Source organism: Lissotriton helveticus, chromosome 5_1 (genome assembly GCF_964261635.1).
Source record: "Lissotriton helveticus chromosome 5_1, aLisHel1.1, whole genome shotgun sequence".
Taxonomy (NCBI): Eukaryota; Metazoa; Chordata; class Amphibia; order Caudata; family Salamandridae; genus Lissotriton; species Lissotriton helveticus.
In genome coordinates this window covers 1139144097-1139164178 of record NC_136065.1, presented here as the reverse complement: position 1 = coordinate 1139164178, position 20082 = coordinate 1139144097, and the positions used below count along the sequence as shown (strand labels likewise).

Below are 20082 nucleotides of genomic sequence, written 5' to 3'. Positions count from 1 at the left end.
GGCTGGTGTTGTGTGCGTGGTGAAAGCCTGCACTGACGCCTGGTGGTGTTTGTGCTTGATGAAAGCGTACATTGACGGCTGGTGGTGTTTGCGCCTGGTGAAAGCGTGCACTGACGGCTGGTGAGTGTGTGGGGGTGAGTGTGTGGGGGTGAGTGTGTGGGGGTGGGTGTGTGGGGGTGGGTGTGCGGGGGTGAGTGTGCGGGGGTGAGTGTGCGGGGGTGAGTGTGCGGGGGTGAGTGTGCGGGGGTGAGTGTGCGGGGGTGAGTGTGCGGGGGTGAGTGTGCGGGGGTGAGTGTGCGGGGGTGAGTGTGCGGGGGTGAGTGTGCGGGGGTGAGTGTGCGGGGGTGAGTGTGCGGGGGTGAGTGTGCGGGGGTGAGTGTGCGGGGGTGAGTGTGCGGGGGTGAGTGTGCGGGGGTGAGTGTGCGATGAGTGTGTGGTGGTGAGTGGTGATGAGTGTGTGGTGGTGAGTGGTGATGAGTGTGCTGGTGAGAGGCTGGTGTGTGTGTGGTGTGTGTGTGGTGTGTGTGATTGTGGTATGTGTGTGGTGTGTGTGTGGTGTGTGTGGTGTGTGTGTGGTGTGTGTGGTGTGTGTGGTGTGTGGTGTTTTGTGTGTGGTCTTATGTATGTGTGTGGTGGACTTAGTTTGAGTGTTCGTCTCCTGCACACTCACACAGTGCCCCATCACACTCATACACTGCTCTCCCTGCACACTCTCACTGTTCACCCTGCATAGTCGCACACTGCTCTCCCTGCACACTCACACTGTTCACCCTGCACACACACACTGCTCACCCTTAGCAGCACCATTCCAAGGATCCTATACTGGTTGGTAGTAGTGATGTTGCAGTCAATGGAACCCCAATGAGGGCCAAGAAAGTTCTTTCAGCACAAGACCGCACCACCCAGACACAACCCAAGACACAATGGAAGGAACGATCATATGCAAACTGTAGCAAGTGCACAATAATGGTTACTGATGAGATTAACAAAGTTGCAGGGTGTCAACAAACCAATGCCCAACTGTCAGCACAAAGGGAATACTTCAGCAGAATGTTGTGCACTTTTTAAAACCAGTATTTGAATACAGAATACAAACCCCACACAGGTTAAATGAATTCTTAATAAATAGAATCCTGTTCAGGTCACACAGTGAGTCATTCTGGTGCATATCAACATCTGTAGAACATCAAGATAACCTGACCAAGCATGAGCCACCACCATCAGCCAACCCTGCCTTACATTAACGTTACCTGACGATAACCAACATTGCCAGACCATTGCGCAACACTGACTGATCACACAGACAGAACAGACACCGTTGCAAGCCGGACCATCAGCTTTGCTAAAACACTGTGATCCATTCCAACCTCAACATTGGCCCGACCAATGAGAACACAATTGGAAGCATGCGTTGATTTTGTAATACTCATTATGGCATATAAAATAAAATTCTCATTTTGGCGACTTTCTCTTCATTTATAAAGAGCACAATTCTATGCATAAGGAGCTTTTCAAAAAATCTGCACAGATTTCTGTCAACATCGGTTGCGTTGGGGTTTACTCTGGTGGCAGGACTTTTGCAATCTATTCTCATCAATCACCATTGTATGCCAATCTTCTGCATATTTTTGTGTAGAATGTTTAAGGACTGCGCTGCCTTTCTGTAAATAGGTTTACGAATCCTGACCACGTTTTCCAAAAACTATTATAAAATAGAAAGCAAACCTGGTATATTGCATTTCTAGCAGCGGCTAAAAATTCTGAAACGCTGTGAAAATATGAAGGTGCACATGCGCAATATCTTAACAATATTACACGGCCCACAAAACTCTGCACAAGAATAAAGTGGACATTATAAAACATCTGGTCAACTACAAATTGCTCTGCCTCAGCCTAAAAGCAGCCAGTACCAACATTATTGCGCACCTGAATGTACTGCATCATTACATATTCTTAAGCAGAATTGAATGTACCGGGCTGATTTGAATCGCTCTCCGCAGGAGGCACAGTAACCCACGGTACTATACCACGAGCTCCAGAAGGGTGGTTGCAGGGAGAAATAAATGAAAACAAACGGCTGGTGCTCCCTGCGGGGCACCGTAATGCAGGCTGATGGCTGATACACTCTCTGCTGCAGCGGCAGCAAAGTGCTGCGAGCACGGCAGCCGCACCTGCTCCCGTGCACTGCCCCCGCCCCCTCCCTCCCACATCTCAAGTAAAATAGATCAATGTCTAAATTCTTTGACACTTCTCATCAGCATAGTTTAAGGATTTCCTACTGATACAGGACTCGCCTGGTTTACGCTCCCCTCCCTCGCCTCATCGCCGGTGCAGTCCACTGCTCTCCCAGGTCCAGCTCACAAGCAACGCCTCAAATCCTTAAAATGGCCTCTTCTGTTTCTTATTATTTGCCACAGTTTTCTTGCTCGTTTAAATTCATGCATGCATTTATTTAGTCTGTATGTCAAGGTAACATAACAGTGGGTTAAGGCGTTTGCTGCAGAGAACTGTGCGCAACCTGTGGAATGTGGGTGCAAGCACCAGAAGGGCCAACCCAGAATTTCATTTGCCGGAGGTCGATAAAATGAAAACTTAACGAGAGACCCATTTTCGAAGCATATTGCGTTGTAACTCAGTGTTCTGCTTATTGGCGTGACTATGACATCATTGCTTCTGGCATCGCTGGGCCCATAGATGAATTAAAAGTAAGACGGGTTCTAGAGCCATCCTTTCTCTGATCTAGGAATGTATGTGTACAGAAGAGTACACACAGCACATCGGTGGTCCTGCAATACCGTAAACATGCAACGGGCCTATTTTATAAGACATGCCAAGCAGTGCCTTTTTAATCAACTACAACCTGGAGATTAACAGTGCACAAATCAAAACTACATATATGTGCAGCGTCTTACACTGAAACCCATCGTATTTGAAAGTTGACACGATGCATTATCTGCACCAAACGCCCCCCTGTCATAATTCACACAACAGGAAAAACAAGTAGTCGGAAATAGGATGGATCTCCCGAGGAAAATAAAAATACACTTTCGGTTTTGTTTACTACAAAGAAAACAAGCGGCACTTCAACCAATCGCGAAAGTGATCGAATTGTAAAAAAAAAACAAGCAGAACATAGACGATACCGCGGCCGTCGCACTGACACATGAAAGGAAGCAGAAACCAGTCCTTCTGAAACGAGCAGTGGTGCGCGCCCGTAGACCCGAGCCCTAAAAATTCGAGACTGGTGCACACGCGCCCAGCATCTGTCTTCAATTACCGCGGACCCCGACAGCTAGTAATTGAAGAAATACGCCCTTCTGCTGCGCGTGTCCGCACGGAATATGCACCAGGCGGAGCAACTCTAATGCCAATGGCCTATTGCGTGCTGTCTTGTAAAAACACACGCATGCGAGGCCCAATTGCCATGCAGCTGCCAAAACAAACCAGCAAAAATCACGCGCTTTCTGGAATTCGGTAGGTACGATTTTCGAAGCCCTCAGAAAAGGACTCTTAAGCCACGCCCACTTCGTGGGAAGTAAGCCGAGCCCTAAAAAACTGTGCCACTGACCTCGTCCAAAGAGACTTATGATCTGCAAGTTGCAAGGTCCTCTGCAGAGATACATGCCCTATTATCAACAAACTGCCCCATACATTTCGCAGAAATGTTAGGTCGTATCTTAAACATGTCTGATACCAGTGGTATTGCACATGTATTTAAGACGATTTTTCCGGGACTGTTAGCACCCTTTGAAGCAGTCCTAGGCATTTTTCCAAACTTCGTGCACTCTGTGTTCGGCGGCCTGCCTCTCATTTTGGGACTCGTAGCAGGGATACTATTTTTGTTCCTTCTGCTCGATATGGCAAGTCCAGTTACCAGCGATACCCAGATTACCATGGAGAACACTCTTCTGGCAATGCAGTATCGTGAGCGCATAACACAGATTCTTGGCTTGGCTCGTTTGAGAGATCTGAATACCACGTGGTTCCTATTGTTCAGACCAATCTGGCAAGATTGCATCTTACCTGTTCTACGATGCCTGCTTTGTGGAGAGGAATGTGTGTTGGATATTTGTCTGACACTTCCATCGGCACTGCCAACGGATGTCTTAGAGAACAAGAATTCTTTGAATACTTACTAGAAACAATATTGACCTTATCCACAAACCAAATCAGTTATATATTCTGCTATGGGATGGTCTCGACCTTTTTCTTCTGTATTTACGAGCCATTTCATAAATGCCATTTTCATGATTTAGTTAGCATTGCCAATATCATAGTATATGCTTAAAATTAAATCAATGCTTACAAATGCGTACAGTACAAATCATTTTTTGTGTACAACCATTTCAAATGCATTTTTATGTATTTTTGGATGGGATTGTAAAAACATGCTTTAGATATGTTTTAGTGCTTGAATTTAGTAATGTCGAAGATAATAAAGTGGAGTGGGTGTTGTATAGCATTTTAGGACCCTAGTGTAATTTTCCCGATTCATGCCCTTATATAGGTATAAATCACCTTGTCCTTATATAGGCATAGAAATCATAACTATATTTAGACATAGCCCATGTAGTCCAAATACAGGCATGGATACTTCCACTACTTCCGAAAAGCCACAACGATTTCTTGGAAAACTCGGCTTCAGCAGTTAGGGACTTCCCGTGCTTGAATATTGATTTGTCCAGGAACTCATGGAGTTTTCAAAGAACTGCGACTCTTTGATGACGTTATTATGTCCACCTTTACGTCAAACTCGGCACCTTCAAGGTATAAATATGCCCACACTTGCTCTAGCAAACACACGTGGTTTGGAGCAGTTTGACTATCTACTTGACCGACGCATCTCGCTACAGCAAGTGCCGAAGGAAGCGGACCCTCCAGCTGATGCACTGAGAGAGACGCTGTCTTTTCTCTTGCTGAGAAATCCAGTTCCAGTGTTTCCAAGCTCCCCTCGTGGGGTGTTGGGAAATCGAGTCCGGAGACAAAGAGATACCAGACCTCCTACATTCTAAACCAAGGTACGGAGCTGATTAGACCCTTAGAGAAATCTTGGATAGATTCTTGGCAAAAGAATACTAAACTTATGCTACACCAAACGTGCTCCTTCCCTCGTACTAGACTTAGGTTAGGTACATCGGGGTAGGCGTATTTTTGAAGCACCAGTTGAGTACTTTTAGTCTTTATTTATTTATGTAGGGTTTTTATGGCTTAGAAACCATACCATGCTTTTACAGTATTATTTTATAATACTCTTCTTCCTGTATGCATTATACTTTACAGCCAGTATTACGATTGTAGCAGTTCATTTCTTCTGCATGAGAAAGAAGACTGTTCAATAAGGAATATGCTACTTACCAGTATGCATCTGTTCTTGGCATAGAGGGCTGCAGAGTGGTACATTTATGAATAGATCGCCATCTGGTGTTGGGCTCGGATGATTGCACTTGTTTTTCTTCTGGAGAAGTCTTTGTCGTCATAGATGACTCCTCCTCTTGGTGTTAGTGCGCATGGGCATCGGCTCCATCCTTAGATTGTTTTGCCATAGTAGGGTTAGATGGAGTAGTGTAGTATAATACATAAAGATATGCCCATGTAAATGTATCTAAATAAGATAATGTTGGGACAGACACAGGTTTCCGGGGAGGCAGGGAGGGCATGTACCACTCTGCAGCCCTTTATGCCAAGAACAGATGCATACTGGTAAGTAGCATATTCCGTTCGAGGCATATGGGCTGCAGATGGTACATTTATGAATAGATTGTACAGCAGTTACCTCCCTAGCGGTGGTCACCAGTGTCTGTCGCAACTGTTTGAAATAGAGTTTTTAATACAGCTTGGCCCACTCTGGCTTGTTGTGTAGCCTGTACATCAACACAGTAGTGCTTTGAGAATGTATGTGGTGTAGACCAAGTTGCTGCTCTACATATGTCATCTAGGGGAATGTTCCCTAAGAATGCCATAGATGCTCCTAGCTTTCGTGTAGAATGAGCTCTAGGAGGAACAGTTAATGTTCTCTTTGCTTTAATGTAACATATCTGTATACATCTTACAATCCATCTAGCGATGCCTGCTTTAGAGATAGGATTGCCCTTATGTGTTGGGGAAAATGCTACAAATAGTTGTTTAGTTTTCCTGAAGTTTTGTGTCCTTTCTATGTAGTACAAAATGGCTCTTTTGACATCTAGTGTATGTAGAGCCCTTTCTGCTACCGTCTGTGGCTTTGGAAAAAAGACTGGTAGCTCCACTGGCTGGTTGATGTGAAATGCTGAAATTACTTTAGGCAAGAACTTTGGGTTTGTTCTAAGAACCACTTTATTCTGGTGTAACTGTAGGAATGGTTCTTGTATTGTCAATGCCTGTAATTCACTTACTCTCCTGAGTGAGGTAATGGCTATAAGGAACGCCACCTTCCATGTAAGGAATTGTATCTCGCACCTATGCATAGGTTCGAAAGGTGGTCCCATTAGTCTGGTGAGTACTACGTTGAGGTTCCAGACCGGGGAAGGTGGTAATCTTGGTGGAATGACTCTTTTAAGGCCTTCCATGAAGGCTTTTATCGCTGGCACTCTGAACAGTGATATATGCTGCCTGTTTTGTAGGTACGCTGCTATAGCTGCTAGATGTACTCTGATAGATGTGTACGCGAGATTACATTGCTGTAAGTGTAGTAAGTAGCAAATAATCTCCCTTGTTGATACGTCCAGAGGGTTGATATTATTAGTAGTACAGTGTATAGCAAACCTCTTCCACTTAGCTGCATAGCATGCTCTGGTGGTGGGACGTCTCGCTTGTTTAATTATCTCCATGCAATTTGGGGGTAGATCTAAGTACCCAAATTCTAGGATTTCAGGAGCCAGATCGCTAGGTTCAGTTGTGTGGGATCTGGGTGCATTATTTCTCCATGGTTCTGTGTAAGGTGCATGGGTAGAATTCTTAGCTTTTGATGTGGCACTTGTGAGAGTTGCAGGAGCGTGGTGAACCACGGTTGTCTTGCCCACGTGGGTGCTACTAGTATCATGGTCATTGAGTGTTGTTGCAGCTTCCTGACCACTAATGGGATTAGTGGGAGAGGGGGAAAAGCGTATGCAAATTTGTTGGACCAATTTATCCATAACGCATTGCCCTGCGACAGGTGGTGTGGGTACCTGGACGCGAAGCTTTGGCATTTTGCGTTCTGATGAGTGGCAAAGAGGTCTATCTCTGGCTGTCCCCATCTTTGGAAGAATGGCTGCAGTATTTGTTGGTGCAGTTCCCATTCGTGTATTTGTTCCGACTGTCTGCTTAAGATGTCTGCTATCTGGTTTTGGACTCCTGGTAGGTGTTCGGCTAACAGATAGATGTTTTGAGGAATGGCCCATCTCCAGATTTCCTGTGCTAGTCCGGATAGTTGGAGAGAGTGCGTCCCCCCCTGTTTTTGAATATAATACATTGCTGTCATGTTGTCTGTTCTGATCAGGACTGCTTTGTTGGCAACATGTATTTGGAAGGCTTTCAATGCTAGAAACACTGCTAGTAGTTCTAGATGATTGATGTGCAGTCTTTTTTCCTGCACACTCCACCTTCCTTGTACTGTGTATTTCTCCATATGTGCTCCCCATCCTGTGAGCGATGCGTCCGCTGTTATTGTCACCTGTGGAATCGGTTCTAGGAACGACCGCCCCTTGGCAATGTTTGTTGTGTTCCACCACTTCAGAGAGCGGTGTGTGCGGTCGTCTACCAACACCAGATCTGTAATCTGTCCTTGAGCCTGATTCCACTGTGTCGCTAAGCATTCTTGTAGCGGACGCATTTGTAGTTTGGCATATGGTATTAGCAGTATGCAGGATGACATCATCCCTAATAGCTGCATGAACACTCTTGCTGGTAGTGAGTGTTGTGGCTGGAATCTTTGAATGATTGTAAGCATTGTTTGGATTCTGACTGGATTGGGGTATACTTTGGCTTTTTCTGTGTCTATAGTAGCCCCCAGATATTGTTGAACCTTGCTTGGTTGTAGGTGTGACTTTGTGTAGTTCACTGTGAACCCTAGCTGGTGTAGTAGCTGAATTGTCTTTTGTGTGTTTTGAAGACATTCCTCTTGTGACTTGGCCTTTATTAGCCAGTCGTCCAAGTATGGGAAGACATGTATTTGTTGTCTTCTTAGGTGAGCTGCCACCACTGCCAGGCATTTTGTGAACACCCTTGGTGCCGTTGTGACACCAAACGGAAGGACTTTGAACTGATAATGTTGTCCTTCTACCACAAACCTGAGGTATTTCCTGTGGGCTTTGTGAATTGGGATATGAAAGTAAGCGTCTTTTAGATCCAGTGTAGAAAGAAAGTCCCCTTTCTTCAGTAAAGGAAGTACTTGTTGGAGCGTGACCATGTGGAAATGTTCCGGATTTATGTATGCTTTGAGAGGTCTCAGGTCCAGTATTGGCCTTAGAGACCCGTCCTTTTTGGGAATTAGGAAGTATAGGGAGTATACTCCTGTTCCTTGTTGGTGCTGTGGAACCTTCTCTATGGCATGCTTTTCTAGTAGGGATAATACTTCTTGTTTTAACAGTGTCAGGTGATCTTGTTTCATTGGACGCTGTTTGGGGGGGATGTTTGGTGGGGTAGATGTGAGTTCCAGGCAATAACCATGTTGGATAATTTGTCTCACCCACCTGTCTGATGTGATGTTTTCCCAGACAGGTAGGAACTGTGATAGGCGTCCCCCGACCGGTGTTATATGGTCTGGGGGGAGCTGTATGAAGTCACTGCTTTGGGGTTGGAGAGTTGCGGTTGTTGTTGTTTCCGCGACCTCTACCCTTGTTGTTGTTACCTCTGTAACTACCTCTGGAATTACCTCTGGGTGATGTAGGTGTAAAAGAGGTTTGTTGCTGGCTTATACCTGTATTTTTGGATCCTCCTCTATAGGTGGACCTACGAAAGGAACCTCTTTGTGTCGGCTGTTGCAATGCTCCCATTGATTTCGCAGTTTCCGTATCCTTTTTCATCTTTTCTAAGGCCTCATCTGTCCCTGTGCCGAAAAGTGTTTTCTCATCAAAAGGTTGGTTCAGTAATGATGTTTGTACCTCTTGTTTGAACCCTGAAACCCTGAGCCATGCATGTCTCCTTAACATGATGCTTGTGTTTATAGATCTTGCTGCAGTGTCTGCCGCGTCTAGGGCGCACTTGATTGAAGTGTTAGTAATTAACTTCCCTTCCTGTATGAGTTGATCTGCTCTCTTTTGATGTTCGTTAGGGAGATGTGTGATGAGTTTTTCTAACTCATCATAATGCGCTCCGTCATGCCTTGCAAGTAGTGCTTGTGTATTAGCTATGCGCCAGCTGTTTGCCGCTTGAGATGCTACCCTCTTTCCAGAGGCATCTATTAGCTTAGACTCTGTCAGGAGGTGGAGCTTCTCCTGTAGATAAAGAGTTTGCTCTCTTACGAGCGTTTGTGACTACTAGCGAGTCTAGAGGAATTTGCCCTTTAATGAATATTGGGTCTTTTGGAGCTGCTCTATATTTCTTATCAATCCTTGGGTTCAGTACCCTAGCCCTCACCGGGTCTTTGAATATTTCTGATGTGTGAGTGAGAAGGCCCTTAAGCATTGGTAGTGTTCCTGATGTTCTTTGTGTAGTAGGTAGTGTTTCTAATAAGAAATCCTCTATTTGAGGTTCTGCATGTAGTTCTACCTGGTGGTATTTTGCTGCTCTATTAATGAGTTGCGCAAAACCAGTATTATCATCAGGAGGTGAAGGTTTTGAAGGATACAGTTCAGGGTCGTTATCGTTATCTGACCCTACATTGTACTCTTCCCATGGGTCTACCTCCTCTGGGATTGTGTCTTCATCATCCCCAGGATGTTCTCCCTCCCCTGTGCCACTTTCTACATCTGTTGTAGGTGTAGATGGTCGTGTGGGAGGAATATTTGGCCTATTGTGAGGAAGAGGAGAAGAGGGTGTGTCTCTAGGTTTTGGAGAATGGGGAGGAGTTGTATTTGTCCCCATTGTTCTCTTCTTCGGATGAGTCCTGTCGTCCGACTGTTCATTCTTCCTCTTTTTAGGTAGTTCTGTGACTACCTTGCCAGTTTGTGGATCAATAAACAGAGTCTTTTGTTTAGGATCTGTTTTATATTCCTGTGTCGGTACCGCAGTTTTCGGGTCCGAAAGGTGTTTTTTCTTCTGACTGTCCATTTGTGTTTTCGGCACCGAGATTTTATTCGGATCCGATGTTTTCGGTGTCGACGATGTCCCCGGTGTCGAGGGTGTTTTCGACGTCGAAACGTGTTTCGGTGTCGACATGGACTGTTTCGACTTCGAGCTTTCTTTGACATGGAGCTTCGGTGTCGATGTGGGTCGTCTATCGGAACCACCATGATGGGAGACCGAGTGTTTCGGTTTCGTTGCCGGGCCCGAAGGCGGGGCGTCGGAAACTTTTTTCGGTTGTCTGACCGGGCTCGAGGGCGGGGTCGACACCGTGCGGGGTCTGTTCTTTGGTAAAGGGACGTCGTCACTCACGGTTTGCTGGACGTCAATTTCCTCGACGTCGGACTCGTCCACTTCTGACCCCGCTTCGTCGACCTCCTCTTCCTCCTGTTCTGGGTGCTGGTCCTCGAACAGCTACGGGATTGCTTGTGACTGCATTCTCGATACCTCGTGTCTTCGGGCTCGACGGTTTCTAATCGTCGATTTTGAAGAAAATGCTGCACAGGCCTCACAGTCCCTGGATTCGTGTTCAGGGGACAAGCAGAGGTTGCACACTTCGTGTAGGTCCTTGTGTGGGAACTTAGCACCACACGTTGGACATTTTTTAAATGGAGTCCTTTCCATGGACTCCGGGCTGGACTACGTCGAGCTGGTCTTCTCGTAGTCGTAGTTCTTCGAAACGCGTCGAGATGGAATTGAAGTCGCGTTCAATAACAATACCGTCGAATTGGAAAGGGTTACGCGCCGAATATAACCTTCTTTATTGAAGTCGGTCCGGAGCGCTTCGATCCTCATCCGAACCCGATGGCGGAAAAAAACAATCTAAGGATGGAGCCGATGCCCATGCGCACTAACACCAAGAGGAGGAGTCATCTATGACGACAAAGACTTCTCCAGAAGAAAAACAAGTGCAATCATCCGAGCCCAACACCAGATGGCGATTTATTCATAAATGTACCATCTGCAGCCCATATGCCTCGAACATACTCTTTTTGAAAACGCCTGTTTCTCTATTTCTCTGCACCTCTGGTGAAACAAAGCGTGCACGAATGATTGAGTGAAATATCTATTGTTTCCACGACTCTGAAGCTACGTTTTATCTTGGGGAAACAAAGTGGTCATGTTTATGCCGTTATCAGAAATAAATCCCTTCTTGTTTATTCGAGAAAGTTTCTAGTGACCTCTGAGCTAGCTGGCACTCACAATTAAGTCTAATATATTCGATAGAGACCCATTCGACCCAAGTCCTCCGTCACATCTATAGGATATATTATTCCAATGCACAGAGCCTATTGGGAATATAGGAACTAGACTACATCCGCTGTGGGTCGCTCTGGCATCCTGCGGCCCTGGGATCCACCGTCTAGAATGCTCTCCGTTCTGTTTCTACAACCCTGGGCCCGTCTGCGGATATAGAGAAGACCATCAGTTAACCAATCCTCCCGCGGTCTGGTGGGTGAGTGAGCCGTACGAGGGGTGGAGGAGGCCTGCCATGAGCATACCCCTTGGGCCGGGAGCTACCACAGCCGTGACTTCAATGGCCTGTGGCTGGCTGGGCTGCGGCGGGGAAGGGGGTCCACCTGTAACGGTTCGGCTGTCTTTACTGGACGGCGAGAGTCTACCCCCTCCCCCTGGCTGTGGATCGCCTCGGCATCCTGTGACCCAAGGACCCGTCAGCCAGAATGTAATCCTGCCTGTCGTCACCACGACCTTAGACCTGGCCCCCCCCCACCAGCCCAAATGGGCCTCTCTGAGACTCTCAACGTCACCAAGGCGAGACCCAGTGCCTGGGCCTTGTGCCCACAGTGAGGGGTGAATGGCTGGCTGGCGTCAAAGGCAGCCTGAACCTGCAGTGAACGCGGCCAATGGGCTGGTGCGAGGAGGCTGAGGAGTCAGCCGCCATTGCGGGTGGCAAGGGTGCTCAGGAACTGAGTTCCCTTCCTTCGGCCTGATTACACGAGCGCAAGGTGACCTGGTGAGGTCTACTGATCCAACATTCAATAGGTGGCAGGAAACCCCCCCCACACTCCCCCTGCAGCATGCAGGGGTGATCCCCAGCGGGCACTTCAGACCATCCAGACGCGGCAAAGCTTGGTTATCTGATGGCGGAGGAGCCATCTACAGAATCACGCATTAGTGAGGCGAACCACAGGGACCGTAGAGGGGTCATCTGTCCCACGTTCACCTGCCACCTATAGTCACAAGAAAAGTGGCACCTGAATACTGGACCCGGTCGGTCCACCCTGCCCCGTCCAAGTCTTGTGGCCTGAATCGCCCTCCCCTCCCCTGGAGGTGCAACTGGAAGTGTTGCCTTCCTTAAGGGGATGAGATCTGCCCACCACCATGGGAAGGGACAGAGGCCCAAAGACTCCCACAACACAAACTAAAATGGACCAATACACAACCACGGAGACTGGAGACACGAACGGCCCCACAGATCAGAATACCCCCAGCGTCACCGATCTTGGCACGATCCTCCAAGCAATTAATACCTCGCATGCCTCGGTGGAGAACAAGATTGGCGAGGACCGAGTCGACTTGGCCCTCATCCGGCAGGATCTCCGCAATGCAATGGATCAAAGAGGCAGATTTTGATCTTTGTTCCCTCAAAACTCCTCCCTTTGTTGTAGGTGAAAAGAAGCTGTGTGTCGTCAGTGTATGAAATAATTTTAGCTCCTTAGGTCTCCGCAAGGACAGGCAAAGGGGACATATTAAGATTGAATAATGTGGGCTCTGAACGGAGCCCTGAGGGACACCCACATCCATTCCTGGGATTCCAGCTGCATAAGGAGGTATCCAAACCTCCTGATCCCCGTCTTCCAAATAGGAGGCAAGCCATTTTAAAAATGAGCATCCGATACTGAGAGCCTGGATCCTGTCCAAGAGCTTATCATGAGGCACGGTATCAAAGGCCGCTGATCGATCTAACAGGATCAAAATGGCTTTCCCTCCCTCATCCAGGCTCTCCTTGATGTGTTCGGGGACCTCTAAGAGGAGAGACTCGGTACTATGGTTGGCTCTAAATCTGGACTGACTAATGTGGAGATGGCTGTTGGTTTCCACATAGTCAGTAACCACCTAGTTAACATATTTCTACAACACCTTAGAGAAGGCGGGGAGAAGCATTTTTGCCTGCTTTGATCTAGATGGCATGTGTTCAGTCTCTAATGAAGTGTTACAAGTTTTATTTACCACCGGATTAAATACCTGTGCTATAGACACTAGCACTTTTGCTGTACAGAGGTCAGAGGCAGCTGCGGTCCGTGCAGGTAACAGCAGTGGGGCCATGTAAGGGGGGATTCCGAGAGACGATACCAAGGGACAATTAACTATTTAGTTAATTTTCCCTCTGCATTGTCCCTCGGAATCCTCCCTTACACCACCCCACTGATGTTACCTGCACGGACCGTGGCTGGTCAGAGGGAGACCCAGACTTCAGGCTTTTGATGCCAGCTAGGGAGGCTTCCAATGACAGTGGGGGAAATTGCTGCAGCGAATGGGCGGCTCCTAGCACGGGCACCATGGAAGGACTTAAAAGCTGCAGTCCCTATACAAGTCTGCCAAAAACTGAATTCCTGGGCCACACTTGACACCCCTATGTTTTTTTTTCTCTGCTTCACTCTATAAAGTCTGGTTCCCTGAGAGATCTCCCTCCCCCAGCCATACTTGGCGACTTGGATATTGATTTCATGAGGGTTTTGGTGGGAGCCCTTAACTCCTCTTTACATGAGGAGTATATTCCTTGAACAAGTAAGCATGCTATGGCTCTTTCTCTCTTGAAGAAACCTATTTGGACACTCCCAATTGGTCTAATTAAAGACCAATTTCAATGCTTCCGATTAGGTTGAAATATTGGCGAAACATGTGAATAAATAACTCTACATGTTTGTGAAGTCCCAAAAATGTCTACATTCCTCTCAGTCCGGAGACCGAGCAGGACAGTACTGAATCGGCCTTTCTAGGAGTCCCTGAACATCTCAGAAGTTTCCTGGATGAAGGATAAACGGGTGCACGGTTTTTACTTGATCTCTTCAAAAGAGGCTGATAAATCTGGGTATTCAGGCTATAGCCCTATCTTAGATTACATCCTTTTCTCAGCCAGTACCATTTCAAAACTGCATGCCTTCACTTCTGGAGTTCCCCAAGGATCAGCACTAAGTCAGGTGCTATTTAACATCAATGGCCGCCCACTCACTGACATGGTGGAAAGTTGTGGCCTTACTTTATTTTCTTACGCAGACGATATGCAAATAGTTTTTCCTGGTTATCTGTGCAGGATTACAACTCCGAGGCCTTGACCTCCTGTTTAGGTTTGATGGCTAAGTGGATGAACAACAATTTGCTCAAACTCAATGGAGACAAGACGGCAGTATTAGTAAAGGAACACTCGCTTTGGGGTACACGTCACTGGGAGGGAACCTTGGGTGCTCGTCCAGATCAAGCACCCACGGTAAAGAACATTGGTTTTCTGCTGGATGAGAAGCTGTTCATGAAGCCTGATGTGGCAAAGGTGGCTGCTGCCTGCTGCCTGCTTCGGATTTCTGAAACGGCTGAGAAAAATCATCTGGATACTGCCTTTCTTCAGCCCAAAGGAGGGTCATCCAGGCACTAATTATGTCGAGTCTGGACTATGGCAGCATCCTTAATCTAGGAGCGGGTAAAGCCTACATGAGACAGATGCAAGTACTCCAAAACACAGCTGCTAGATTACTTTACCATCTCCCCTTGCTCCGTGAACTTTACTGGCGCATGTTAGGGAAACAAATTCAATTTAAAGCCTTGTGCACAAAGCAAGGTCAGGTGTAGGTTCGCAATATTTTTGAGAGTTGGTGAGTTTTTATCAGTTGGCTTGTCCTTTGCACTCAAGTGACCTTTCCTTGTACAAAGTTCCTAGAGTAAGATTGACCCGAGCAGGAGGTCAATCTTTTGCATATTAGGGTTACAAGCTGTGGAACGCCCTACACGGACCACTGAGAAGTTGCACTTCTTTGACCACCTTCCGAAAACACTTGAAGATCTAGATGTTCTGAGTCAGTGGGACCTTGTCTGACCGGACTTGTTCAAGTGTCGGGAAACCCTGTGGTCAAAGCCTACAATATAAGGCTCTCTGGAATGGGATGCTTGCTGAGAAAATCCGTATTACCAGGCACCGGTCTGTACTGTCTGGCCACTTGGCTATTTATAATGAGGCAAGAACACCCATGTAGTCATGAAAGTATCAGTGAGGAAGCAAGGGCTCAGAAAACACACAGAGCAGGTTGTAAGAACTGCCAGGGCATTTGTTTTGGTCTCAGAGGGTTGATGTAATTCTAGTGCCTCCGGTTCCCTCTGGACCCCCACCGCAAATGAGAAGCTCTTCTGGCATTCTGCAAATCAATATTTATAAAGCATCACTGATATAGCCAGGGGAGCAAGTCATCCCTATCATAATAAATATTGTGGTGTTCCTTACTCTGACAAAGGATCAATCAAAAGCAAAGAGATAATGGAGCCTTTGATGATAGATGGTACGTGGCAGAGGCACTGTGTGAGTCAAGACGAGACTGGCTGTGCTCTAGTAATGTTGTAGCGTGACATTGGTTGGGCTTGAGCTGTAGTTGGTTTGGCGTTCAACATGGATGTCCGCACTAGTTCATCTCCCAGTACCAGTGCCATTGGCGCAGACTTCTGTGTAACAGGGGCCAGAGTAGAAGGTATGGGTCCGCCAAAGGGTCGAAGGGTGGCAGACTGTATTGAGTGCAGACCCACTGGTGTAACCGGACTACGGGACCCTGAGTCTCCGTGGGCGCTGAAGGTACACCGGAGGTAACTGGAAGCACACCAGCATAGTCTCCATGAAGGCATCGATCTGCTACTGGCCCAACAGCGACCCAAGAACCAGTGTGCTTCGGTACCAGCAGAGGAAACTGTTCGGTGACCATAGAACTTCTTGGCATGCAACTGAAATTGTGATGCCATTGCATGTGCTCTTTGGAGTCAGAGTGGTGGGCTGCGGTGGTGTCCCACTTTGCTTTCTTGTGCTTGGGATTTACTGGAGGACTTCGAGCTCAAAGTTCAGCAGTCATGGGAACGGCCTCAGGACCGAGACAAAGTCCACACCCTCAAATTGGATCGGGTGGAAAGGCTATAACTTTTGTGTTCAGCAAAATACTTCTTCGCCTCCCGGTAACTGAAGGCATACATATTGCACAAATTGGGATTCTTGAACGGATCCCAGATATCAAAGACATTATATGCGGGTCCATGACAAACAACTGCTTTCTGAAGTTGTGGCAATCTTGAAGTTCATTTTGGGCAGGATGAGACATCGTTCCCAAACACAGTAGTTTGAAACAGTTTAGAAGTCGTTCAAAAACTGGCAAAGTTGGTAGTGGAGCTCCAGATCTGAGTTGAAAGGCACAGAAGTGTAATAAACTTCCACATAATTAAAGCACCATTTCTGAAACAATGCAAACAGGAAAATAAATAACAAAAAAAGCCTAGAAAAGTTCCACATTTTAGAAGGCATTAATTCCTCAAGCTAATGGTAGTACTGTGGACAAAAAAGGTAACAATCTGGTTAATTTACAGATTTTAAACAGAGGTTTAAGATGTTAAAGTTAATTGGTCGAGTTGGAGACTAGATGGCAAGCGAGAGTGGATGATTGGAGTTAAAATGCAGCAAGGGGGTAACTGATACAGAAGCATTGATGAACTGTGAGAAATGCCAACACTGCATAATAAAGAATGGAGCGAGATTTGATAAGTGGCAAAAGAACAGGTGAGAGCAGATGCCAACAGTAAAGGAAGCTTGTTAATGGGGTAGCCATCAAACTTTAACTGAGAAAACTACAAACGAATAGAACAGTGAGAACTGACTTGTTTCTCTTTTCTGTTGTATAAAATGATGTTACCTATTTTCAGTTAGTTTTGAACTATATTGTGAAATAAGTCATTCCTAAACAGTTGAATTGGTGGCTAAAAATGTGGCTTAGAAACCACTGGCTGTTCTTTCAAGGTGAAAATCAAGCCTTTTTTTTTTTTTTTTTTTGCAGAGTTTTATATAGCGCGAACTAGAACCGAACCGAACCGAATCAGTTATCAGAGCGCTTTACATAGTACCAGTTACATTACATGAGGACACGCTTTCATTTTAGGCACGGGGAGATTAAGTGATTTGCCCAGAATCACAGGGGTTTTTTGGCGTCGTTACCGAGACTCGAACCCAGATCCCCAGGTCCGAGGGCGAGCGCCTTAGCCGTTAGGCCAACCCCAGCCTTGTGGTTGTAAAATTCATTGAGGAGGAGTAGATGACAACTGAAATTTAAATCGTAAACAGGATAAAATAATCAAGCAGCCTTTAATTAAAGGACCCAAGGTAAATGGGGAGGCAGACAACCCACAGGTACAGCGCTATAATAAATTGAGTGGTCCTAATTCCACTTTGCGAAGTGTTGAAAACTGTCTGGCGTTTACCTTCAGCAATTATACTATTATGTGAGCAAGGCCAAGCACCTCTACAATTTGATTTGGGCTAAGGTCTTTGCCATCTAACACAGGAGTTAAGCATATCTTGGTGTACATTATATCTGCGGTACTAGAGGCAGGTTAGGCTGGGTTTGGTCTGAAACGTATTTAATTCACATTTATGATTAACATATCAAAGCATCTAAGGCCCAATGTAGTACACTGTGCTAAATTGGACAATACTAGACTCTATAAGCAATTCAGTCAGGAGTATGGATTTTAATAAAAACACAAAAAGTACAGGCCAGTATTGTCGGAGTGTATTCTAAACATAAAAGTTACGTTACATTTTCCTCACCTTCATATTCAGCTTACTTAACACTTTAGCTCTTGAGAAAATTCCAAAAGGAATTTTATTGATTCGATTGTGCTCCATGTTGAGAGAGTAGATAGTGGAGAATTGAGATGGTCCGCCAACGGGATAGGACTGGAAACAGTTCCTGGCCAGAGTTAAGTTGCTCAAGTTCACAAGACTGGATAAAAGACCCTGTGGAAAGCAAAAGATGCATTTAAAAATGTAAGATTACCTTCCAAGAGCTTTGGGCCTCGTACGAGGTAAGCTGTGCTACACAAACGCAGCAATAAAAATACAGCATTTGTTATTGTGCTAACATTTTCAATATGGTACTTTGTCTCATATTCCAAACAGGTCATTGTGAAGGCTGGGTCAAACAGTCTAAAAACTATGAATTAGGGATGTCCAAAATGTGTTTCATAAGACCTCTACAACTTTTGTGCTTAAAAAAAAAAGCAATCAGGAAGTTTCTGATGCTTTTAACATGATACTCTATTCCCATGAGGAAAATCTACACAAGGTAAAACTACGATAGGGCATAGACTAAAGGGAAATGGTCATCCCTGTACACTACATCAAAGCCAATAATCAGGAACTTTGAAAAATTCCAATTGAGTAATAAAACTTTGCACACCCCTCCACTAAACTGATTTTGACAAACTTCCTGCGTTCCTGCGTTGTTGCGAACGATGATTCTCAGTTACTCACCTAAGGTTTTTTTTTTCTTGTTCTCTCTATAGTAATCGAGTCTGTTAAGACCTTACTTGAAACTGAAACCAAAACAGAAATATAAAATGCGTGCAGAAAACAAATGGTCCAATAATTTTGATATATACATCATTGCCTCACTGTCTCACCAAAAAACATGCATCACAACTGTTGGGATGCTAAAGTCCCCTACATGGTGACAGACTTGCACCCGTGGCGTTAGTGCATAGATAGCTGGATCCCTGGTACTGATTTTTAGTCATGGGCGAACATGGATCATGTGTGTGTGCTATACCCTACGCCGGTCTCATGGTTATGCAGTCTTGTTAGACAGGGAGGGGTACAACAAGTGCTACCCTTGTAATGGTAGAGAGCGACTGCCCTTACCAGGAGTAAAGTGATACGAACGCGAGGGTGGTTTTTATGTTTAGTGGTGATCAGTAGAGTGAACAGATCGTTTCATCTGTATTACAGGAGTGGTGCCTTTGGGACCACTCATGTAAAGATCCACTAATGTGTCATATATGTGACATGATGACTGTATGTAGTGCAGGACAGCGAGTGCGTGTTGGGATGTACGTCTCTCTCTGCAGGGTACATAAGATGGAGTCCTGCAGGCTTCCTTTTGGATGTCTAGGAAGGCCAATGGAGGTGAGAATTGCAACCCCCATATAGATGTGGATTGTGGATATTCTTGAGAGCTGGTGTGGGAACACACACACTGGATGAAGGGGAGTAGAGCATTCTGAGAGCACATTAAAGGTATGCGATTCAGGAAAGAGTTACTGGTCAGTGGTGCCTGGGGGTCAGGGAGATGGTGGGTCTAATATAGTTGGCACTTAAGCACCAAGAAACCATGAAAGAGAGGAAGGCTTAGGCCTTTGAACCTTTATGAGGCATATTGGAGTGAATGCTGACAACCAGGTGCGATCCCCGGTTACTCCTATGGTCTGGGTTGTGGGTGAAGCAAAATTGAAGCCACTCCTGTAGGCAGCAGACTTTCGCTTCAACAAAGAACAGGGCAGGAGTTGGATGGGGGGGATCTCAAAGAAGTTGACACTCCGAACTGGAATATCAAAGAACCACACAGTGTTTTACAGCCAGGTTCAACTGGAGGGAAATCTCGAAGATTTCTAGTTGATGGACCAGGACTAGGGACCAAGGGCTGATGGTATTCCTGCTAGGTAGTTATGGCCACTTGCCTGAAGCCTGAAATACCAACTTTCTGCCTCCCCAGCAAGACCTGCGGACCCAGTGAGGATTAGGAGATTGCCTGCTCCCACCAATGAGGCTCAACAGGGATCCTGCTGAGAGGCTCCCGATGAGCAAAGTGTTTGTCGGACATTTTCAAGCGTGAGGGCTGTGTGCACGCTACTGCGGAAGCTAGCGGAGAT

At 46.2% G+C, this 20082-nt stretch overlaps 1 protein-coding gene across 1 annotated transcript in view; it reads right to left on the bottom strand.

Moving 5' to 3' along the window:
* SHOC2 (SHOC2 leucine rich repeat scaffold protein) overlaps window positions 1-20082 on the bottom strand; it is a 347624-nt gene that overhangs the window by 159127 nt on the left and 168415 nt on the right. Inside the window, exon 5 of the mRNA XM_078643771.1 lies at window positions 17984-18172. Coding sequence (XP_078499897.1) covers window positions 17984-18172 — 189 coding nt within the window. The remainder of the gene's footprint in view (window positions 1-17983; window positions 18173-20082) is intronic.